Below are 24,864 nucleotides of genomic sequence, written 5' to 3'. Positions count from 1 at the left end.
GTCAATTATGAATGAGCTATCCAATATTTAAATCACTCTCTGGAAATAAAGGCAGGTTCTAATCCATTTCGGAGCACAGCAAATAGCCTTAGAGAACTTTTTCTTTGCACGTGAGTGTATGAGATGATGGTAAAATACATACCTTGTCACACCCACACACTCACTCACCTAGCTTCCCAGCTGGTTAAAAGGGTCTTCTCTGCTGTCCCGTCTCCTCACTGAGCCTCATGCCGGTGACAACACACAGGCAAGTCCCATCCTGGTCCCATTTGTCTCTGCAAAAACTCCTCTGAGTTTTGAAAGGGGAGGAGGATGTACTGTGTATACACACACACACACACCCCAGTATACTACCATGTCTGGCAGCAAATAGCCAGACCCTGGAAGAACTGTCTCATAAGATCAGATCAGAATGGCCTGGGACCATTGGCTCTTCCTTGAAACTTGAAAATGTTCTGTTTCGGTTCCAAATCCACTGATTCTAGAAAGCCCCACTCCTCCCGCCCCCAGTATGAGATTAATCCCATGAAAATGGATTCTATGATGTGCCAAGTGTCAAAAGCAAACTGATTTGGACTTCCAGAATCATGACTACCTGAACCCAACCCGGAGAAGGTAATCACTGCCTCCTTTTAGATGTTCCTCAACATGTTAGTCCTGTCACTGAAAGAGGTAATTTACTACTTGGCCTCTGTCTAACACACCTTCAGGATCGGTATTTCGGAAAGAAGTCATTTCCTCCTGAATCATTAATAATTCAATACTTAAGTGGCAGCAATTGTCTCTTCATCATAAGTAAACATCAAGAAATTACCTTCATCATCTCCTACAGGAATGTGAACTAGAAGAAATACTTCCAGGACGGGCTCTCCCCAAAAGCACAAAACACAATTCCATATTCCAGAATCCCTGTTTGGTTCACGAATGAGGGGGAAAGAGCTATAAAACTGGTCAGTGTCATTTTCTAAATCTGTTTCCTCCTTCTCTATGTCGAATCAATCACTACGCACCGTTTAGTCGGAACGGCTAAAACCAAAACACAAGAAATAACAAGGGTTGGGGAGGATGTGGAGAAAAAGGAGCCCTTGGGCACTGCTAGTGGGAATGCAAGCTGGTGCAGCCACTGTGGAAAACAGCATAGGGGTTCCTCAAAAAATTAATTGATCCAGTAATTCCACTGCTGGGTATTTGCCCAAAGAAAACAAAAACATGACCTCGAAAAGATACATGCTTCCCTAGGTTTACTGTACATTATCTACAAACAGCCAAGATACGGAAGCAACCCAAGTGTACATATTCCATATGTAATGGAATATTACTCAGGCATTAAAAAAAAGAAGAATGAGATCTTGCCACCTGCAACAATGTAGATGGGCCTAGGGGGTGTGATGCTAAGTGAACTAAGACAGTCAGAGAAAGACGAATGCCGTATGATTTCACTCGAATGCAGAGTTTAAGAAACAAAATGAACAAACAAAGAAAATAAAAGAGATGAAGAAAAAACCAGACCTTTAAACACAAAGAGCTGGTGGTTGCCAGAAGGAAGGGGGCAGGAGGGAATGAGTGAATCAGATAACGAGTAAAAGGAGATCAAGCACACACTCAACGTGATGAGTACCGGGAAATGTACAGAAGTGTGAGTCACCATATTGTACACTCGAAACTAACACAACGCTGTATGTTAACTATACTTGAATAAAAAATAGGAACCATAAAAACCATTTCATTGGCGGCGTCTTACTCATCTTCTCTAACCTTCTCCTTGACAAAGCTTCTTCCCCAACTTGGGTCAAGCCCAGACCCAGAACTGCACGTCAAGCCGTCTACTCAGCATCTCCACCGACGTTTCATAAGCATCTCAAATCCAACGTATCCGAAGTTGGACGTTTCATCTCCCCCCAGACCCGTTCTCCCGCACGTCTTGCCCGTCTCGGTGAGCGGCCACTCCTTTCTTCTAACTGAAGAGATTAAAACCATCGAGTCGCCCTTAGCTTCTCTCCTTCTCCTATGCATGGACAGACGGAGTGCTCCCGCAAAACCCACCCAGGACATCACACGCGTCACCACCTCCACTCTTCCAAATAGACGGAAGCCACCACGCCCATCCTCCCTTGCCTGGACCACCACAATCATCTTCCCATTGCTTCCACTCCTGCCTTCACCCGGTCCCCTACAACATCACTTCTACGGGGCAGGGTGATCTCTTGAAAACACTGGAATCAGAGCATGTCACATGTCACTACTTTAAGCTCAAAACCCCCCCAGCGTCACTTGGAACATCAGTACAAGTATTCTCTCCTCCAGCAGCCTTCTCTGGAAACCAGGGCTGGTGGAGTTCTCTCTCCTCTGCGCACCCGCAGTACCCTGTGCACACCTCCATCCCGTACTGACAAGCCCATAACTGAGCTACCTATGTCGCCCCATGGACTGTACCTTAAATTGTGCAACACGTGGTGCGTGTTCAATAAGGAATTAACAGGAAATAAAGAAGCCCTGAACTTCGAGGGCCTTGCACTTGGCTTAACGCTCTGCCGTCACCACCCTGAAATTGCTCACGATTGTTGAACGAGGGACCTCGCATCTTCATTTTGCAACGGGCTCTGCAAATGACAGAACTGGTCCCAGATGGACAGATGGCTCCAATCCAGGGATCCATGGATGGCCGGACAGATGGACTCAACTTAGGCACTCTAGTACTGAATGTCAGAAGAGAATGCCATCACTTGTGGGGAAAAGAGTCCAACAAAGAAATGTTGCAGTTAGCCAAGGCACATATATGTAAAAGCAAAGGAAAAATACAAAACGAGATCTGTGAAAATCTATCATCCTCTACCTTTCCGTCAGAAATGTTACTGGTCTGTGAAAGACAGACAAAATCCAGAATTCCAGCATGTGGGGGCACCTGGGTGGCTCAGCTGGTTAAGCATTTGACTCTCGATTTCAGCTCAGGTGATGATCTCAGGGTCCTGGGCTCGAGCCCCACAGCGGACCCTACACGGTGACGGCTGGGGTGGGGGGGATGGTGGGGGTGGATGCTGCTTGAGGATTCTCCCTCTCTCTCTCCCCCTCCCCTGTTCAAGCGCTCGCTCTCTTTCTTTCTCAAATAAATCCTTTCTTAAAAAAAGGAAACAAAGATGAACGGAAGATAAATGATGGAGACTAAAATGATCATGTAATTAATACAACACGGCATTGATGCTAGTATAGACATAACATCAGAACAGAACAGACACCCAGAACCATCGCCGTTCTCCGTGTAACAGCTGAGAGCGCGGCAGAAGAGAGGCATGAGTCAGTGGGGAAGGCAGCGTCACTCAACCAGCGGGGCTGACGTAGAAAAGATCAAGCTAGAACTTCAACGCCTAAGTATAATTCCCCAGCATAATTCTCAGGTGTATTTTTAGTTATGTGCTAAAAATTGAACTTAATTTTTTAAATAAAGCCAGAAAAAAAATACATGTGGATATATTTTAAAAAAAAAAAAAAAACCCAAAGCCGAGAACTCTTTGTGAAATTCACTCTTCTTGGAAAATGTAAAGCCGATACATCCCCTCCAAAAAATTATCAACATTAAAAGGTAAGCGATGCGTTGGGAATGCATATCTGTAATAAATACGGAAGACAAAGATAATTTCTTCACTACATTAAAAAAATGTATGCAAATCAGCAATTCAATTAATCAACAGATAAATTGTTTTTAACAGATCAATCAGAGCTTAAAATTTTAGCAAGTTGCAAATGCAAATAAATCGTATTAGGAAAAATATTCAGTCTCACTACCAATCAAGGGAATGTAAGCTAAAACAAGAAGGTATGATTGTTTATCAAATTAGCAAGGTTTTAGACATCTCTTCATTGTGGGAAAAGATAAGGGAACACAGGACTGTTGGGTACTATTGTGAAAAACAAACTCACATAAACTTAATGGAAACCAGTTGGGCAAAAATAGATCAAAAATCTTTAAAAAGCCCTTAAACCTTCTGGTTTACTAGTTCCACATGACACTACTTCTATCTGATACCAGATACAAAATTCTACATAGAAAGATGCTCATCACACCATTATTTATAATAAAAATTTGGAAGGAGATCATAGAAAATATAAATTTGGTCTCTGGCCCTAGCTCCTGGCACAGAGCTCATCAAACTCTTGTAATTTCCTAAGTGACAAGAGCAGTAGGAGCATCTTTTGTTCTAGTATTTGATCTTTGACCCTGGTTCCCAACACAAGGCTCCCAAGGCACCCAGGATTTTCCCAGGTGATGGAGTATCTCGCTCTGATGGGGTGACTCTAGGTGGGCTCCTGCATGAGAGCTGGTCTCCGGAAAGATGGAACCATAACTGGAGCTTGGAATTTTCGGCCCCACATCCCAGAAGGGGTAAAAATAGAGTTAATGGTTGATCTTGCCTGTGGGATGAAGCCTCCATAAAATCCCAAAAGCACAAGATCAGGAGAGCTTGTGGGCTGGTGAACACGGAGGGGCTGGGAGACTGGCATGCCCCGAACGGCCACCGAAGCTCTCACCGTCCTGCCCTACACACATCTCTTCCATCTGGATATTCAACGGTTTCCTTTACCCTATCCTTTTTTAACAACCCCATAAAAGTAAGTAAAATGTTTCTGCGTTTCACGAGGTGCTCTAGAAAATTAACCAAACCCGAGAGGGAGTCCTTGGAAACTCTGGCTTAGGACTGACATCTGAATTAGTGGAGGGGACAGTCCTGTGGGACTGAGCCCTTAAGCGGGGTCATCTGACGCTACCCCAGGCAGACAGTATCAGAATTGAGTTGAATTACGGGAGCCCCAGCTGGAGGCACAGAGAACTGCTAAGTGTGGGGAAACACCCCGACATTCGGTGACCACAAGTGTCAGAAACGAAGGGTTCCCTGTGGGTCACGAAGGAGACACACAGGAGAGACACAGGAGGGAAGAACTGGGTTTCTGCCTACAGAGGAAGGAAAAACTCTGAAATTTCTCCCATTGCATCAATTGGATTCTCTGCCTATAGGGAGGTGAGAGAGAGACTTAGGGTAGAACCACTGTATGAAAATACCATATAACTAAAATTAATGTTGACGAGGTGTTTGATAACACCTCAGGGAAATGTTTATCTAAAAATGTAAGAGAAAGCACAAGACACAAACATTTATAGGGAAGCATGATCTTAAAGACACAAGAGTGTTTACAGGGAAGAAAGACGCTCTTATCTTAATGCCATTGAGCTACAACAATTTTATTCTCGCATTTCTATTGTTCCCTGTTTCCTGACTTATCACAGTGAATGTGCTAAGCTGATCCCAGGAATGCTCTCTTAACTGCCACAGAGACCACCAGGCTGCCACCCTCCGTCACCTCCGTAAAGCAGGAGAGGCAGACAGACCGACAGACCCCGGCGCACGGTCACCAGGCTGGAAGGGACCCCTCGATTTCGTGGGCGGCCTGCCTCTGCTCTCACCAGTTGAGCTGTGTACCTGCCAACAGTCCCTTGCCTTTTTCCCAAACCTCCCCGTACCAGCTGTGCTTGTTACTGTAATTATGTAATTCTATTAAATTACATAAAGGGATGACATTATGAGTTAGGATAAAAAAAGAGAGTGACTGTCTCGGTGAAAACCAAGTTGAACGCTTTAGAAAGACTCAAGGTGGGGAGAAAGCCACGAGCAGACAAGGATGCCATTAGAGGTGGGCAAGACAGCACCCAAGATTAGGGGGAAAAGAAATTCATCAGCTCTGGAAGGTTTCCGCATACTGCAGAAACGTGCCTTCTTCGAGTCTCAACTGTCGCGTCCAAACACATCCCCATCACTTTCAGGAACTCTGAGATGACAGGCGGCTTTCTTCAGGAAAGGCACTTGGTGCTAAGGGGTGAGAAGCATTACCGGGGACGAAGACAAAACTCGGACGAATGGAGGGCGTGGGGTGGCTGAGGACCAAGCACCGGTGGCCCTTGCAGCACGGACGCCTCCCAGCAGAGCCTGGAGGGGGAAACCAAGCCGAGGCCCATTCCCAGGTCTTACCCAGGGTGTAGGGCTACACCAGGAAGAGGGAGCAGAAGGGGAGGGGGGAGCCGGGGTGTGAGAACAAAGTCTGAGAACAAAGATGGAAGGCAGCGCCTTGTAAAACCAGAGTCAATACTACAGCAAACTGACTGAGCAAACAAACACCAGGTGACAAGCAGGTTTTCCATAAAAAGGTAGAACTGCACTCCCAGCAAACAATGAAACACAGCCACCCACACCCAGCTTATCCAAACCCAAGACATCTGGATGGCGGGAGAGGCAGGCGTGGTGAGGGCAGAACGGGGGCACACCGTGAGCCCCAAAAGGGGAGGCCACCTGCTGGGGTCCCAGCAACACCCGCTGACCGTGAAGGTAGTTCTCACGTTCAGTGTTCTGGCAGTAACAGAAAGAGAAGATCCGGTTTTGAAGGTATATTTCTGCTCTTGAAATGAAGAGGCAAATGCTGGCAACAATGTTAATTGCGTTGGGAGGTTTAAAAGAAAATGTATCTACAAGAAGCCAGGAATGTATCAAACATCCCACGTGAATAAACTTATCCAAGCCTCCCAGCAGCCCCGCGGAATCAATGTTTTTAGAGATGCAGACACTGAAACCCTCCACGAAGCCTTCCGCAGGTAGGAAGGCGCGAAAGCTTCTGCCTCCAGGAAAAGAGAAGGGAGCACTTCAAGGCACGGCGGCCGCCCCGTCTGTGGCTCCCACCTGCTCCTCAGAATCACCCACCGAGCTTTCGAAAAAGAAGGATTTCCAAAGCCAAGTCTGACACGGGGTATCCGCAAAATGTGAACCCCCAGGGGGAGCGATCTGGGAACCGGGACTTTCCCCCAAAGTTGTGCCAGTTTCCCAAGCGTCTTCACCAGTAGGAAGCTCAGACCGGCATGGGAACCACTGGCCTCTGGGTGCCCTGGCTCTGGAGTAAGGAAGTGGCAAAGCCACAGGCACGACGTGTCCAAGTTAGAACCAAAATACAGTGTTCTCCGCCTGGGCAAAGCGAGATGCTGATTTATGTCTTCGTTCTAAGACCAGAGTCCAGACAAGCCGCCTACTCCCCAGTCTACTTCACCGGAAGATGAGACGCTTACAGTATTTATTTCAACTTCCGGGGAATAAGGTGCTCTGCAGGTTTGCCGTCTGTGTCTTCTTTGTAGAAGAACGTTCCGGACTCCCCCGCCCCCCCACAAGTAGAAAGTCCTTTGTCTCCTGTCGACACAAGCTCTGTCGAATGTATTCCTGTACCTCCTCAAAGACCTGAAACAGCGGGATGTCAGAAACTCGGGTGTGAGGGTCCATGAGTCTGGCCACGATGCTCAAGGAGATGCTCGGGGGAGGGGGGCACAGCCGTGGTGCCTGGCCGTCCAGGCCAAGCCGGGGACGGGCTACAAGACGCTGAAGTTCTCGGCCAGCCGACCGGCTCTGCAGCAATCAGGCTGCTGTCCACAGTCCGTCGGTGGCACACAAACCTGAGACTTAAGGGGAAAAAAAATCCATGATCCATGACCCACTTTGACGTCCATACAAAGTCTCAGGCCCAGTGCTGGGTCCATGAGGCGCACGTGCTGCCGATGTTAGCTACTGTGTCATGTGCTCCTGTCGGCCCCTCGACGCCATCGTCACTGGGAATCCCTTACTTCTTGTGGGTCGGAAGGAAAAAAAGACATTTTATTGAGCGCAAGGGTACTGGCCCGGTGTTCTGGTTATTAACTGCTGGACGACAAACCAACCCCAAAAGTTACTGGCTTGAAACGATGACCACATTGATTTGGGTCCCAAATCTGCAATCTGGGCAGAGCCTGGGCGTGGGGACCGCCACTCTCAGCTCCACCTGGCATCAGGGCCGGGAGGCTCGCAGGCCAAGGTGGGGTGGGGCAGGGTGGAAGAGGGGAGGTGGGGAGAGGGGAAAGGTGGCATGGGGGGCGGGGGGGCTGAGGGGGTCCCTGGGGAGGGGGACTGCGAAGAGGAAATGGGGGAGGGGTGGGGGCAGCCGGAACAGGTGGGGCGGGGGGGGGGTCAGCCGGGAAGGGTGGTGGGGTGCGGTGGATTGAAGCTCGCTCACTCGCTCACTCGCTCACTCGCTCACTCCCGTGTCTGACCCCCCCAAAGACAAAAGCAGCCGGGAGCTGCACCCTCTGGCGCTCTTGCCTCCCCTCCCCCGATCCTTCCCCCTTTCTGGGAGAGTCTCTCCCCCTCCCAGAGCAGTGGCTTCAGGAAGGCCTGATTTCTGACTGTGGCCCAAGGCGACAAAGATACACATCCCCAGAGAGAGTGCCTGGGGGACCCTCCACCACCCCTTAGATCCAGCCTCCGAGGTCCTGCAACACCCCTTCCACTGGCCTCCAGCCTCGAGAAGGTGGTCACTAAGGCCAGCCAGTAAGACTCAAGGAGGAGGCAATTAGTGTGCCTTTTAAGCCGGGAACAGCGTCAAAGAATTTGCAGATACATTTTAAAACCACCACACCTACAAAAGCCCTTTCCCGTTCCTTTAGACTACACTTTCCCTTGATGCCCAAAAATGGAAATCCAGATTGGACCAACCACCGTTTACATGAAAAGGCACTTCTGAATCACTGGTCTGATCCATAAAATCACAGGACTTCAACACAGGTTAGATCCCCTCCAGGCTTTGCTGGGGAGACAAGCAGTCCCAGAGCGGCTAACTGTCTTGGTCCAGGGAGCCCCAACGGCTCTGGCCACCCCTGCTACAGTGATCCCAGGATCATTCACCAACATTCTCCTGCCTCCGGGCACTCTCCAAGGTATTCTACAAATGCCATCTTGTCTGGTCTTTATAGTATGTCTATGAGCAGCTGCTGTGTTCCAGCTAGGTAAACTGAGGCGCAGCAACCCTGAAGGGTGTGGCTTGGCTTTGTTATGTAGCCATAGGAAGTCTGGGAAAATCTATGGACTTCAAGGCCCATGTTCAGTTCACGGCGTGGTGCCCCCTGGAGAGCACGTGGTTGGGGAAGTAGGGAGCTGGTCGGGGAGGCGGGGGGCAGCGCTGCATGGCTGGCCCTCCTCCTCCGGAACTCGGGGGCATTGAACTTTCTTTGCTGGAGATGAAGCTTTCAAAAGAAGCATCCCAGAGGGGCAACCAAGAACTTAGTATACTCTTAACAAAACTGGGCACCATGAACATGAGCTCCCCTCTTGTGGGGAAGCAGAAGGACAGATGTGGGTTTCCAGGGCCCTGACAAGGAAGCTAGAGCCATCCCCCAGCTGCCAGGCTGTGGGGGCCACACGCCCTTCACTGGCAGCAGCGGTGCCAAGCTGACCTCTGAGAGAGGAAGCGGAGAGAGAGGACACTTGGGCGTCTGCTCCCCCACCCAAGGCTCTAGAACACCAGCCGATGAGGAGCAAAAAAGACTTTTCAAACCACCCACTTAGTAACTCCTGTTCGGCTTTTGTTTGCTCCCTGAACTGCTTTGTGCAAGTAAACACAGCCCAAGGGTTCTTGTCTCTTTCTGAGTGTTCACCTTCAGCTAGTGAAAGAAGACACGAAGCCCTTGAAAAGATATTTTATAAGATTTGTCTATTTTAATGGAAGTTGCAGCCCCCTTCTTCAAACCTTCTGGAATCAGTTCAATGGCAGGAAGATGGGTAGTGAGAGAAAAAAAAAAATCAAAGTGGATTTTAGAACAACTTGGCAAATTAGCAAAGTTTGTAACATCATTAAAGAGCTCTTAAATATTCTTCCCTGAACTCCATTTTTATCCTGTGAATGCATTTCAGTAATTGCTCTAAAGGAAATTGTGGAACTTTGGCACAAACATAAATGTTTGCATGATTTAAAATGCAGTGGCAGCAAAGATCATGATTTTTTAAATTGCTAATTCTTAAGCTAACCTTTTCAGTTTGTCTCATCTTGAAAAATGCCAGTTCCTATCAGCAGAAGCTGTAATAAAGACAATGCATATATTATTTAGTTCTTTATAATTGCAAACAACTTAGCTGTATTTCAATACTTATCCCTCAGCTCCAACATGGAGCATAAGTAGGGGATGATTACAATCATTCCATCACTCCGTAAATAGAACACCGGGACACTGAGAACAAGACTCTTTTCTTAAAGCCAACAGATCAGACAGAGAAGCTGGTCCAGAGCCAGATGGATTCCAAGCCGACCACCGTACCCCAAACCACTTATTGTTTAGCTCAACGAGTACCTGCTGGTCATATTAATCAAGGTAGAGACCTGGAGTAGACAGGCCGGCCTGTCACTTAGGGAGACCAGGGTTCCGGCTCTGCCTGACTGAATCAGTCAGGATTAACACTAGCTGTTGTAACAGCGAAGCTCCAAGATCTCAGCGGCTTAACACAACGGTCCAAAGGCACAGGGACATCGGGAGAGAGCTTCAGAGTGGGGGGCTGTGTTCTACCCAGTCACTCACAGACTGAGGGTCCTTCCATCTTAGATGCCACTTAGATGCAGACTCCAAGGCCACCATGAACGGGTAAAGAGAGAAAGCGTGGGGGACCCCACAGGGGACACGGGGGACCAAGCCTGACAGTGAGAAACATCACTTCCACCCACCTTCTACCCAGAACTCAGTCCCATGGCCCCCACTTACCCGCAGGCAAGGCTGAAGGTGAGCTCGGTGCCCAAAACAAATTTCTTGGTGAACAAGAGCATTAGTCCCACCAGCCCGACTGGAGACAGGAGCGCTCTAAGCTGCCTGATGTCAGCGGCCCTAACGCAGACCCTGATCTGGGGCACCGTCAGAAAGCCTTGTTCCTGCCTTCCAGGAGCTCCAAGCTACAGTCCTATACCACATACTCGAGCTCTGGTCTCTCGCACAGGTCAGGATGGTGAACAGGCACGAGAAGGGTGAGCTGGAGCCAAAGGGAACATCAGCGCGTGGTATCGGCTTCCCAGAAGCAGGTGCATCCACAACCTCCAAAGCCCCACACATCCGTCCGGGCCCGGGCCCTTGGCTGGATGGTGTGGCTCCGACTTGAGGCCTGGTTCCACTAAAAAACAACCCTCGCAAGATGACACTGCTCTTGCCCAATTAAAGCCACCGTGAATACCAACAAGTTGGAGACTGGGCTGTGGAGAGGGCACAGGGCAGAAGCCAAGAACAAAGCTTGCCTTGGGCCTGCTGAGAGTTGCCCAAACGAAGAAGAAATTAACAATGTGCACTTGTCAGCACTCTCGTCGTGCTAATTTCCTTGCAAATATAAGCAAAGCCTTTTAATTAACTTAATATCAATTTCACTTTTCTCACATTTTGTTCTAATTATGGGCTGGATTTAAAGCTCCCGCAGCATAATTTAGAGCCCTAGAATTAACAGCTTCACAACTTTACACACTGGTAACTGCTAAACCGGAAGGAAGGGAGGAAGGAAGGTTCGCGGCCACCATTCTGCCACTGAGCCCCCACGCCTGTCCCTCGGCAATCCCCCGGGCCAGCCACCAACGCCGATCAGGACTGGGTGTTGGCCTACCCAGGGGGCAGCGAGCGTCCGTCTCACAAAGGGAGACAGAGAGAGGCAGCAGGTGAGTGTCTCTGGACGACTTACCTGTTTTTCTGAGTTTCAGCTTCCTTAGTATGTAAAATGGGCTTCACAGGACACGTACCTGACGTACAATTCAGGAGCACAAAACACTTGGTATGTATCAAGTGCTCAATAAAACCACTGTGCAGGTAAACTCTGGTATACATATGTACGTACTACATATGATACATACGATAATACCACATGCATATTGTACCTTCTACGTACAATAGTACACATTGTACTTCACCAAACCTCAGAGGCCTCTGACTGCAAGCTACACAATTTTTTTTCCATTTTTTAAAAATTTATTTGTCAGAGAGAGAGGGAGCACACACAGGCAGGCTGAATGGCAGGCAGAAGCAGAGGGAGAAGCAGGCTCCTGCTGAGCAAGGAGCCGGATGCAGGACTCGATCCCAGGATGCTGGGATCATGACCTGAGCCAAAGGTAGATGCTTAATGACTGAGCTATGCAGGCATCCCAAGCTATACCATTTTTATGGAGAAAAAATGCTACCAGTTAAACTATGACACATTACCAACCCTAAAATGAACGTTTCAGAGACACAAAAATGACAAAACATGGTTACAGTTTCCATCTATGAGATGCCTTCAAGACAAATTTCAGTTAACCAAGATGCCCAGGACTTTATTCTAGGTAATTGGTTTCTGGTTGGCCAAGAGTCTTGCTTCACTTTGATGTTCACTGAAAAAGCATCGGGAGTGTGGAAGGGATGGCAGACACCGTGGATTCATAATGTAAACCCCATTCCCTCTTTGGTTTTTTGCCTCAGCTACCCTCACTTTCTCCAGAAAGTTCTCTTGAAGCAAAGCTGGTCATTTGACCATTTTCCAGACCATGAGCAGAGCATGCCAGAGACACTTCTGGAGAAGATTTTCTTCCCAGATTAGAGAATAGGAGATGCGGCCACTTCCCTCCTTGCACAAAGATGCAATGTCTGGAACTACCGCAGCCATCTTGCAACCATGAAGACCAGGCGAAATATAATGTCATAAAATTATGTCATCATAATGACCTCACGATGCCCAACCGATCCTAGCCACCACTGCTTCTGGGCTTGTCAAGACAGAGCCCATTCCACGATGAATTAATTCCTAAATGACACAGAGAAGGATTTTTAGAAATGAATAAAATGTATTCTCTTGCAAACTCTTAGCTCTGACCACGTTAACACTTCGTTATAATGCAAGGCAGAGATGAACAAGGGCTAAAAGCCGGCCCATGCAAAGCACTGTAAGAGCCCAGAACACAGGACAATTAATTCTGACAGGGTGACAGGGAAGGTTTCACGGATTAAAGGGATTCTGAACGGCTGTTGGAGAATGCGTGAGGTTTTAATAAGATGGGGGGGGTACTCATAATCTGCGAGTTAAAGGACCCTCCAGTCATGTAGCTCTCAGTTTATACACACATGAAGTTTGGTCCCTAGAAAGAGGGTAGAACTAGAACCCCGGGGCCCCATGAGTTCAGTGCACTCTCCACAGGGACGGACAGCACCTAACAAGGCATGTCTTACCATTAGACACCCCTCAGCAAACACTAATCACACAATTAGCCATTGTGTCTGCGGCGAGACGGAAGGAGGCTCTGGTGGAACCTTCCTCCCTATCAACTGTCGGCACGCGCGGTGCTGCTGTGTGCATGTGGCCGCCCGCAATTACGGCGGCGGGTTATTACTCACGCATGGCGAGGCAGAGGCTCAGCAGTTAGCGATGACGGACGTTATTAAAAGGGAAAACTTCTCTCTCAGTGGCTAAGCCAATTGTCATCCTTGTGTCGGACTAGACTAGAGACCCGTGAGCAACAATAACTATGGCAGAAGAAGGTCTTTCAACAAAACGAGTCCTGCATTTTCTTCACGACTTGTAGGCATCAGGAAAGGGGGGCAGGGGGAGGGATGGAAGGCCCTTCTCGCCCACCCTCCACCCCTGCTGAGGGGCCACCCCTCCCCCCAATCCCCGGCTGAGGGGCAGCTCCTAGTCAAAGGCCATCCTGCACAGCCTTGGCTCTCCCGGACTTCCAGGTTCCACCTTCTGGTCCCTTGGGCAGCAGCTGAAGACGTAGGTTCTGCCCCTACAACACAGCCGTGCCGCCGAATCCAGACGGGGTAGTGGGACCCACCTGCTCCTCCAAGACCAGCCCCACCTCACCGGCAAGCTCCTGCCATGCGGCCTCCCTTGGGTCCCGGCCCACGTTTCTGCCTCTGTCCCTGCCGCCCCCCATGCCGGCCACCCTGTGGGTTCCCAGGCCTGGGCCCGGACCATTGTGTGTGACTTGCTTCCCCGTCAGGTCCCCCAGTAGAGCAAAGCCGGAGAGGGGAGCTCTGACCACCTGTGTTCTGAGGTGCACCTGTCAAAACCTCTGAGTCCTCAGGTTCAAGTTCAACACTCACCGGCCAAGTACCCTCCACGTGCCCGTCCAGGCCTCAGCCCCATACTCACGCCAGCAACTCTTCCAGGACCTCATGTGTCCCTGGTAAGACCACCAACGCACCTTTCCACTGAGACCACAGATGTCTGCCCCCTCCGTATCCTGATCCCTAGCCCACGCCCGCCAGTGCCCATAATACACGTGAGCTTCTGTCCTGGGGTCCGAGGTGTAGAGGCCCATTTCTTCTCCTCGGTCTCACAAGCATCACCCAAAGGCATCATCTTTGTAAGTCAAGTGGGAGAGGGAGAAAGGAGAAAGATGAAGGGAACAGAATTTGGCCTCAGACAAACACAAGAGGAGAGACGGATGCCCATTAATTCACAATCCAGGCAAGTGAGAAGGAAAAGGACTTGCTATTGTCCCTCTGAAGAGTCACACCGCAGACAACAATGACCACAGTCTGCCACAAAGCATGGCTAGCGGCTCGTTGTGCATTTAGGCCAGAAATATCTGCTGGGCACCTGCTATGAGCTAGAGTGGCTCCCAGCATCCAGGACGGGACGGAGGCAGGCGGGCAGGGTCCCTTCCTTCCAGACGCCTGCGCGCTCCCAGCTGCCACACGCCAGGCCTCAGGGCTTGGCCTGTCTGCTCCGAGTCCCATTTTGTCTGGCCTTACAAGGACCCCCTTTCTCAGTCGAGAGATGACATGCTTTGCCCAAGGTCATGGAGCTAATAGGTACCAGAATGGGTCATCCAGTCCAGTCTGCCTGATGCCCAAGTGAGCAGACTTCTGGGTTTTTTTTCCAATTGTATATTCTTAGAAGAGACTTGCCGGCTATCTGATCCCAGATTTTCTTTGTCTGCCATGCGCCTCACAGCGCCCATGGCCCCTTCCTCCCGTGGCTGCCTCTGGCTCTAATTACCAAGCCTCCTTCCTGTCCACAAAGGACACTCCCGATTTGGCAACAGCAAAGGTCAGGGGGTTGGGTTTCTTCCCTGAGAATGGCACGGTGGCCTCTTGCCCACCACCTCTGGGGCCGGGCAGGCGGCGGCCAAGCCTGCCAGGAGGGCGCTTGTCGCACACACTGCCTCCGAGGGCTCCCCATCCCGCAGGACAGGTGGCTGCTCCAGATGCCGGCCGTGCATCAGAGGGAAAGGAAAAGAGCCCGCCCGCCCGCCCCGCGCCCAGACCCTGGCCCCGCTGACTGGGCACCCCGTGAAGGCCCGAGCTGCCCTGGCCTCCGTCTGACGCTCCTTGTGTAAAATTTGTGATTTTAACACAAACATTTGCCCTCTCCTCCTCCCCACCACCTCCCTCCTTCCCATAGGCAGGGCCCATCCCAGGCAGCTCTGGGGTCTCCAGGCCAACCCCGGGCCTCATGGAGAAGCGCCTTCGAAATGCCAGCCCTCTCTTTGTGACTCCACCTGGAGGCCTCCGAGAGCAGATCTCGGCCTCTGCCTGGCTGTCCTGGGCTGTCAGGCTGTGGGGGGGCTGTGCCAGGGCCGGCGCCCCGGGGCCCCTGTGGGATTTCCGCAGCTCACACCCCATCTGCCCCAACGGCCTGGGGGCAGGACTCCGAAGGGTCATTCTGGCTTCTCTCCGTTCCCACAAAGACTGTCAGTTTCTCCAAGCCACCCCGCTTCTGCTCAATATCCTCCTGAAATCTAAATTTGGAAGCGAACCTGAATCGATCGCTTTTCCTCTTAGGACAGAGCTGCCCTGGGCTTCACCGCACAGGGGTGGGGTGGGCAGTGCGGGAGGGGGTCGCCAGCCAGAGCTTGGGGCTGGCATGGGGCAGGGCGGACAGGGAAACGCTGTCTTCACCCTGACTCCTCGGGACGGCCCTGGGCTGGGGAAAACACCCAGCCTTCGGGAAATCTCAGCACTGCCCTTCCCTGGCTGTGTCCTCCTGGCTAAGTCACACAGCATCTCTGCTTGTCACCTCTTTCTCCGCTCCAAAATGAGAGAAGCAAATGACGTCCCCAGAAGGGGCAGGAAGTGGACAAGTCCCGTGCAGAGTCCCATGAGAAACCCCACAAGAAATCCATCCGTCCCCAGGTCCGCGGTTCCTAATGCTCGGCCTGAACCACGAAGTCACTGTTCCAGAAAATATTTCAACACGGCATTATTTTTCTCTCATGGAACCCTTTGAGAGTTTCCAAATTTTCTACAGTAAGTATGACTGAATTTTCTTCTCTCCAAAAAAGGAATATAAAACCATATTTGTGTTATAAGAAAGCACAGATTCAAAGAAAATATACTGAAATGCTTTTTTCCCTATGCCGGGCAACGGCTTCCCTTCCAAGGTCCTCCGGAGGGACTGGAGCCCTTCAGTCAGGACAGGGAAGGACCAGGGCAGCCTCACGAGGGCGCAGCTACGACGGTGGAGACAGATGGCTTCCTCACACTGCCTGGTCTCTCCAGGCAAGTCTTTCTAGCTCCCTCCCCAGCGTCCTGACCCAGCCCAACCCAGCCAGGACAGTGTGGAGACTATTTCCCTCCTAAAACTAGCCCCCGTCCAATGGACCAACCACATCCCGTACGAGGTGCTATTGGTTAAGGCCTGAAAGACAGACGTGGTATTAAAAAGTCCAAAAAATGGTTCAAGCCCTTGAAAAGCGAACCATCCAGTTCTGGCCTCAAAAGACAAACCCAGGGAAGCACAAGAACATGCATGAACACGTATGACAAGAAAGTTCACGCCCCTCGGAGCAGGAGGAGCCCAGACGCGTGGCCTGGCACAACCCCGCCCTCGACCCCACTCCCAACCCCACGGTAAGGACCTTGACCCGAACTTTAAAGGATGGAGGCATCCAGGAAGGGAGCTGGGACAGCAAACCCGGACGTCGTCCCCAAAGCTGGGGCTGACCTGTGGAGGCCACAGTCCGAAGGCAAATGCTGGGCCTTCCTGCGAGCAGATGGGTCAGGCTGGGGAAGGCAGAAGGCCCTGGCAAGTGGGAACCTGGGACGTTCTGGCTGCCGCTGGCTGGGGCCGGCCCTGACTAGCAGCCCCTAGGCTTGCCCAGGATTCCTCAGGAAAGAGCTGCTGGAAGCTGGGCCCTTGGGGAGTGGGGTTTCCCACGCAGAGAGCTGGACCCACGTGTGATCATTGCAACGCCACCACGAGAGACCAGGCCCAGGGCACGGGGCAGAGCGTCCCACGTAACACCCAGGGGCAGCCGTGGGGGACTTGCCGGAAGAATGGGAAAGCAGGGGCCAGACAGAGTCCGGAGGGGGAAAACCTAACTCACTCATCTCCGTGTGATTTCCCTGCATCTCCAAGTTCCCAGCCTGCGGTAAGAAAAACACAACAGGCGCAACAGCCGGTAACTGTTTTTCCAAGAACAGGATTCGGGATCTGGGCACTGAGAATGTTAGCAGAGAGGCTGATTCTAAGGAAGCCTGGGGCCCCCTGGCCTCTAAGCCCAGAGGGCGGGGGTGGTGGAGGGGCCTGTCAGGACACCCAAGGAAACCTGTTCCTGGGGGGAGGAGCCCCTCGGGACAGCAGTGCCCACGGCCAGGGAGGGGTAGAGCTCTCCAGGAGTGCCTCCTGCTGGAACTTCCTAAGGGTTCAAAGGAAGGCCGAGCAGCCTTGAACACGTCAGCTCGCGCTCTGTACAGGAGGGCTGGACCCCAGCCGCCTTGCTCCTATGGGATGCCTGGTGCTCACAGGCCACCTTTAATTCCCGAGGAATAAAGAATGCCAAGGTCAAGGTTTCCTTCTCCTTCAGGAGCAAGGGATAGAGACAGGCTGCAGAGCCAGTGGACACTGGAGTCCAGGTCCCAGGAGCGCTCGCCACTCTCAGCCCCCGTCCCCTGCAGCCCCAGCGGGCTACTGCATCAACAGGTGGGACGCACAATGCCCAGGACGAGGACGGGCACGGCGCGCCAGCGGTCAGGCTGGGCCGGAGGCTTCTCCCCATGCCCTGACTCCGCCCTGTCCTCTTCCTCTGGGCTTCCCTTCGCTCCAGATTACGCTCAGCAGCCAGGAAGACAGCACCCACCGAGTCCCGGCCGGAATTCCTGGCCCAGGAAAGGCTCTGAAGCCAGTCTTCCCACCAGTCCCTCCTCAGAGGCTGCAAGTCCAGAAAGCTCCGTCTTCCCACCGCATGGCGGCCAACCCAACCAGCCCCAAGGGCCAGGCATGTCCCTCACTCCCCAGAGGACTGCTTACATGACAGAAGAGCACACATGCAGAGAAGCCCAACACCCCCCATCCCTGCCACGTGAAGCAGGCTCTGGGCTTCTCAGAAGTTCCCACCCCAACCCCAACCCCAACCGGAGGGCACTGATGGGCGAATAGGTTTTCCTCTTTGCTTGCCCCGCATAGGCAGTGGGCCGTGGTGCAGGCCCCAGCTAGCCCAGATGTAAAGTCTTAGGCCTCTACCCCAGATCTACTGAATCAGAGACTGCAGGGCCGAGGTCCAGGAGCCTGTGACTTAGCGCGCCCTCCGTCCGACTCTGACACATGCCAGACTGGGGCAGGCCAGTGCCGCACCACACTAAGAACCTCAATTCCAGAACAGACCATCCAAGTTTGATCCCCAGCCCCAGCCCCCCACTAGGGGATGGAGCGCGGTACTCAGCAGGCCGTATCAGCCCCTATGGAGCGCGGTACTCAGCAGGCCGTATCAGCCCCTATCTCCTGGGGTTGCTAGGAAGACTAAAGGAGTCCCTGCATGTGTGTGCGCTGAGTAAATACCATTTAGATTTTATTATTCCTCTTTAGGGCATGCAGAGTGTGGCTATACCAAATTTTGTTTCCTAACTGAAACCAATTCTAAAATGACTTGTGTCCCTGCGTGCAGCGTAACAGTGAGACCCAAGCCATCTTGGGTCTTATGGGTAGGTCTTTGGCAGGTATTGAGTCGAATCAAAGGCCCACCCCATAAGCTTCTAATTTATCTAGACGCAACTACCTGGGGCAGATACAAGTTGAAAGCACCCCCTGGACACTTGTGACATGACACCAATAAGACCAAGGCGATATTTCAGATGATGCTCAGAGTTCCGACCGTATCCCACCTGGAAGGACCCAGCAGGGATCACTGGGGAGCAAACGTTACACCAATTATTACTATCATGATCTTCATGAGTATTAGTGGTTCTGGAAGAAGCTCAGGAGGGTAGGCAGCAGCCTGGGATCTGCCTTGGGTGCCAGCCCCACGGACCCCCCAGGAGCTGCCTGGACTCAGGTAGGTGACACTCACTCTGGCCTTGCGAACAGCACGTGTCCAGTGACCTAACAGTCCCCAGGCCAGATGTGGTCAGGGCACATCAAAAGTCTCCCCCCTTCTCCAGAAGCACGAAGGAGAACATTTCACACGGGGCAGATTCCGAGAACTGCCATTAATTGGATGGCACGCCTCGCTTTGCTACACTCTGCAGCACTGCCTCCCCAGCCCACCAGGAACTGCTAACAGTCGCCCTCAGGCTGCTCTCCGGTGAGAAACCAGGTGTTTTTAACAGCAGCTTCCACCCAGGCGGCAGGAAGGGACGGGTCCTGGTTATCAGCTGTCCAGCCGGCTGACACACTCAACTCACTACCGAAGCGCATTAGCTCCACACCCGAGGCCCTGACTTTGCAGACACTGAAAGCCCGACAGTGTCCCTCTCTGTCTGACCCCACGGAACGCGAAGCTGCAGGAGCTCCTTCCTCCAAGTCAGCCGGCCAGCGGCCCCGTCCCCCTCGGCCGCCGCGCGTCTAGCTTCTGCAGTCCGGCCGGAGTCTCCAGGTAACGTTCCCGCACGCGGGGGCCCGGGAGCCGGCTGTACTGACACGTTTCCACAATAAAAGCAAACTTACAGCTGGGCCACAGAAGAAGCGGGTCATTCTTTCCAGCAGCCCCGGCCTTCTGGGCCAGGCAGGGCAGAAAGGGGAAGGGGGAGCCCGCGGGAGCCGGGAGGGACCGGCTCCCCGGCACCGCGCGCAGGGCCCCAGGGCTTTAAGGGTGCCGGGCCCGCCCGCGAAGAGCCCCGTGGGCGCCGGCGCGTGTCCTTACCGTTCAGTTGCCGATAGACGATGTCCTCGAGCAGCGAGAGGCGCTTCAGGACCGCATCCTGGATGGGGCTGGCGCTGTGCGCGCTGAGGTTGGCCGCCTCGGCGCGCGGCCGGATCTCGTGGAAGGCGTCTCCGCTGCGCACCGAGATGGGCCGGCACTTGGCCAGGAAGAGCACGAAGCCGGCCACGGCGATCAAGTTCAACACCAGCAGCACTTTGACTCTTCTCAGTGAAGCCATCAAACACGCCCGCCGGCCCTCGCCCCGGACCCGCGCCCCCTCGGGCTCCGGTGATGCGCGGGGCAGCCGGGGCCCGTGCGAGCCTCACACTCCGGACGGCCGGCGGGGCCCCCAGAGGCTCGCGGCCCCGCAGCGCGGCCGCTCCGGCGGCGGGGAGGACGGGGCGGTCAGGGGGACAGCGAAGTCGCTCCCATGGAAGCGCTGGGTGTGCAGAAGTGCTCCCGGAGACGCCTGCTCAGTTCGCGGCGCTCGGCCCCTTCGGGCGACTCCGCGAAGCGCCGGGGGCCGGGGGTGTCTCCGCGGCACCGGCAAGGGGCTCGGCGCTGGCCCTCGGGTCGCCGGGAGCGGGGCTGCCCGGGCGCCGCGGCGGGAGCTGCGCGCAGGTGTCGGGCTCGGGTTTGCCGCCCGCCCGCGGGGAGCGCGCCGCGCCTGGGGCAGCACGGCCACCACCCTGGTCCGCAGGCGGCCGTCGCGGCGCGCGGTCTCCGGTCCTGGACCCGCTACCCCGGGCGAGCGCCTTTGTTCCGCTCAGCGCCCCGCTCCGTCGCACCCGGCGGAGGGGAAGCCCGCGCCCGGCGCCCGCATCCTCGCGGCTCCGCAGTCACGCTCAAGTCCCAGTTACTCTCTAAGTGGGGGCAGCTCCAGGGGCGGGCCAAGGGGCAGAGCGCGACGTCCTCTCCGCCCCTCGCGCCGGGGACACCCCACCCCGCCAGCGAACTCACCAGCGCGCACAGCGCCGCGGGCGCCGGGACGCGTTCCAAGCCCCAGCCCCACGCCGGGAGCCTTCGGGGCCTGCGGGTCGCCCCGGCCTCGCTGCGAGCGGGCGCGTCGCGAGGCCGGCCGGAAGGAGTCGGACCTCAAAAGTCACGGCAGTTCCCTGCCCCTCCCGAAACGGCGCGGGGAGCGCGGCCGCAGGGACGCGCGCGGGCGCCCCCTCCGCTCGCCAGCACGGGCCGCGCCGCTCGTCCCGCGCCCGCGGAGCCGAGCGCCGAGTCTCCTAATTGGCGGACGCAGGACACCGCCGCTGCGGCACCGAGAGCGCCCACGGCCCCGGCCCCGGCTTGCGGAGCCCGGGCGGGGGGCGGGGGGGGGACCGCGCAGGTGGCGGCGGAGGGCGGGGCGCGGCCCGAGGGGACCGGCTGCGGCGCCAGCTCCTCCCCCGCCGCCGCGGGCCAGCCTCTCCCCGGAGCTGCCGGGCGCACGGCTCCCCGGTCGCCGGCTCGTGCGCGCGCACCCGGAAAGGGCGGGGGCGCCTGGAGAGTGGGCGCCGCGCGGGGCGGGGGGGGGGGGGCGCTCAAGCCATGCCGGCCGCGGGCGGCGTCGGAGGGACCCCCGCGCCTCCGCGCCCGCGGGGCTGGCGGGGCCGCTCCATCCCGGGCGGCGATGAAGACATCCCTCTCCGTGCGCTCGCGGCTCCGCGCGGCGTGGCCGGGAATGGCTGGAGGGAAAACCTGGCCTGGAGACCCGGATCTGCGACTCTGGGAGCCGCGCCGCGCGCCCTGGGCTGGGTGGGCTCCGTCCGCGCAGAGATGCTGACCGTCGCCGCCGCCGCGGGCGCGTCCCCCTCTTTCCATCGCAAGACGCACGTTCGGGCGGCCGGATCTCCACGGCCTCTTCCTCTTCGCGGAGCCCGGCGCTGGGAAGGCCGGAATCCAAAGACCCTTCTAGATCCACTCGCTTCCCTGGGCCTAAGAAAGAACGCGGCCGCCCCCCATAAAGAGCGGGCAGGGAAGGCCAAGCGTTCTGGTGGTTTCCACCTCACCACCCCGATCTCGCTGAAGTTTTTCTTTCTGCGCTTGGGGTTTGGGGTTTGGGGCTTTTGTTGCTGATGTATCATTTTAACTTGATATTTTTAACAGAGGAGTGCCTGAAAAAATAACAGTTCTTTTCAATTTTAGTCCTTTTAGTCCCTTGGAACTCAGTGCCTGGGTTCAGTCGGGTCTTCCTGGTGTTTTGCTTTCTAGCACCTGCAAAAAGTGAATACAAAACAGGCAAATGAAAAAGCCACATAAAAAGCCCCAAGGGACCTTTTCCTGCCACAGGTGTTGGGCAAGAAAGGAGCCAAGGGACTAGAAACCCGAGTTACTGGGCAGTGGTGACGTGACAGGCACCAGGGCAGGCAGGGTCCCCACAATGTCTCACCGGGAACCCAGATGGAAGCTAGTACAATCAGTGGAAACTTCTGCAAAAATAATTTTCCAACGTGGACTCCACCGCAAGACAGAAGGCAGGGAGGCTGAGACAAGGGGCTGGAGCCCCCAGTAAGTGGCTATAAACCCAGGTGGGTCTGACGCCCCAGCACATGCCTGTTTGGGAGTAGGAGACGGGAAGCCACGTAGAGGGAACACCCACTGAGCCATGGACATGTTTCCACACAAGATGCAACTTCAGACATTTCTTTTTCTCCCTCCAAAGCAGGAGAGGTCCTTAGCCCAGATTAACTGCTGATCTTACCAGCATCTTGCAGGGTTCTCTCCTCCCCTTCCACAAGCATCCTGGAAAGCTTCTGCATTCCTAAATGACATCTGACACACTGTCAGGCTCCTGTCTTGAGCCCTGTCATCACAGAGAAGTGACCCGCTCCAGCAGTCCTTCAGGAAAATTTCCCACTCGCAACCCCAAACAAAAACATGTTCTCCAGCCACCAGCAGCCCCTGTCTCCCTCACCCAGTCTCTAAGCCCGTCCATCCCCTCGTGAGTTCCTTCCCTACCCTTCCTGGTTACACTTTAGCTCTGATTACTTATTTCAAACACTTTCCTAGCAGTGACCGCAGTTCACACACTCTCTGTGCATATGCTCACACCGTCCCCAGCCCAGCAATCTGCACCTCTGAATTACAATCTCACCGTCTTGGTTCTTGCACCCACGGATCCAAGCAACAGAGTGTGCTTAGGGAAAACGCCATCACGGAAAGCTTGGAGACATTACCAGTTGGTGGTATCTAACTTGAACTGGATCCTTAATTCTTAGCTCCATGATCCTAGGCAGCTCCTCCCCCCTCAGAGGTGCCTGACATAGACTTCAGAAGTCCATAAACACCCCTCAGTCCAGTACAAAACACTCACATGTGTGTCCTATGGGCATTTTTCTGGGGAAAAGACCGCCAGCTTCCATCAGATTCTCAATGGTGGTCGGAGACTCCACATACTTAAAACCCTGCCTGGGATACGTTGGATATGCAAAAACATAATCAACTCAATATTTATTGTCTGCCAGCTGCCTAAAAAGTCAGCGGCTCCGAGGCACACCGGGTTGGTAGAACTCTCTGGTTGTTTGCATAGATAGAAGAAAGAAGACTGGACAAAGGCCAGCCGCTTGTACAGATGAAGGTCGGACTGAATGAATGAAGGAGCTGAATTGAATGGGTTCTGCTGAGAGTGTTCTGGAAGGAGCACTCTTAGCCATTTACACCACATACATAGAGACGGAAGGACCCATTTGCAGAGTCATTGATAGTCCTGGAACCAGAGGCTCCCAGAGGGGTGGGCGACCTCCCTCCATCAATGCCTGCCCTCCGTCTACACACCCCTTGTTCCAATCCAGCTTGTAAAAATCAACAAAACGACCCTTCGGAGCCTCTGTGTCCTGCTCACCAGGAGCCACTGTTCCTAGTCCCCCTATTACCATGAAGCACATCCGTTCTTGACTTTTGGAGGGCTCCAAAAATCTTTCCCGATCATAAAACTCAGTTAAGCTACAGATACTTCCAAAAAGAGGTTTATTGGCAGGTTTTTTTGGTTGTTGTTGTTGAGCCAACTGAAAGGGGGGCGATGGGTGTATTTCCGTCCACGGTTCACGAAAGATTTCTCCTCCAGGTACGTTTTTCACACATCAGCCATGATGTGAAGCTTCTGACTGGTCTGTGTCACCCTTCCTTGCCTGTTGAAAACCTCTCACATCTCAGCCTGGTCTGTCACAGAAGCTAGAAAGAGCTGGAGGTTCATCAGGAAGAGGAGGGGCTCATGGCTCTACAGGGAACGAGGGCTGGAGCCATCCTTCCCATAAAACCCTGAGCAACAGAAACCGGGGGCTGGGGGGGGGGGGCTTATTTGATTTCTTTAATAAGATAGAATTGACATAGGGCATCATATTAGTTTCAGGTGTGCAACACAAGGATTTTATCTTTGTGTAGGTCAGGAGACAATCAGCGCAGTAAGGCTGCCACCTGTCATCACACCGCGTTGCAGACTTTTTTATTTTAATGTGATGAGAACTTTTAAGGTCTTCTCTCGGCAACTTCCGAATATACGGTAGGATTAACGGCAGTCAGCACGACGTATTTACTTTATCGCTGGCACCGTGCACCTTTGGGCCTCTTCACCTATCCCCCACCTCTGGCAACCACCAGCCCATCTGTTTTCTGCATCTACGTGTTTAGGGTTCTGTTTTGTCTTGTTTTAGATTTCCACGTATCCGTGAGATCATATGCTCTTTGTCTTTCTCTGCCTGGCTTACGTCACGCTTTGTTTTGTTTTGTTTTGTTTTAAGAAAAAAGGAAGATAGGAATCTTCCCTTCTCCCCCTTCAAGAATCCACCTTGAGAGCCTGTGTTGGGTGCCAGTCGTAGCTGGGGGGACCCTGAGCAACTTACCTCACTTCTCTGGGGGCATCACCTGCTTCCCCAGCTACAAAACAGCAGTTAACAGCCTTGACGGGAAGCCCGGTGGAGATACACAAGGACCACCAGCTGAGGACAAGTAAAGGCTGTTGATTCAGTTTGC

At 53.6% G+C, this 24,864-nt stretch overlaps 1 protein-coding gene across 1 annotated transcript in view; it reads right to left on the bottom strand.

Moving 5' to 3' along the window:
- The window catches only part of GALNT17 (polypeptide N-acetylgalactosaminyltransferase 17), a 415,614-nt gene extending 394,073 nt beyond the window's left edge, over positions 1-21,541 (bottom strand). Inside the window, exon 1 of the mRNA XM_032328265.1 lies at positions 19,906-21,541. Coding sequence (XP_032184156.1) covers positions 19,906-20,143 — 238 coding nt within the window. The 5' untranslated portion in view covers positions 20,144-21,541. The remainder of the gene's footprint in view (positions 1-19,905) is intronic.
- Positions 21,542-24,864: the final 3,323 nt, after the last annotated feature.

Source organism: Mustela erminea, chromosome 20 (genome assembly GCF_009829155.1).
Source record: "Mustela erminea isolate mMusErm1 chromosome 20, mMusErm1.Pri, whole genome shotgun sequence".
In the NCBI taxonomy this organism is placed as follows: Eukaryota; Metazoa; Chordata; class Mammalia; order Carnivora; family Mustelidae; genus Mustela; species Mustela erminea.
This window is presented reverse-complemented; position numbering and strand designations above follow the sequence as displayed.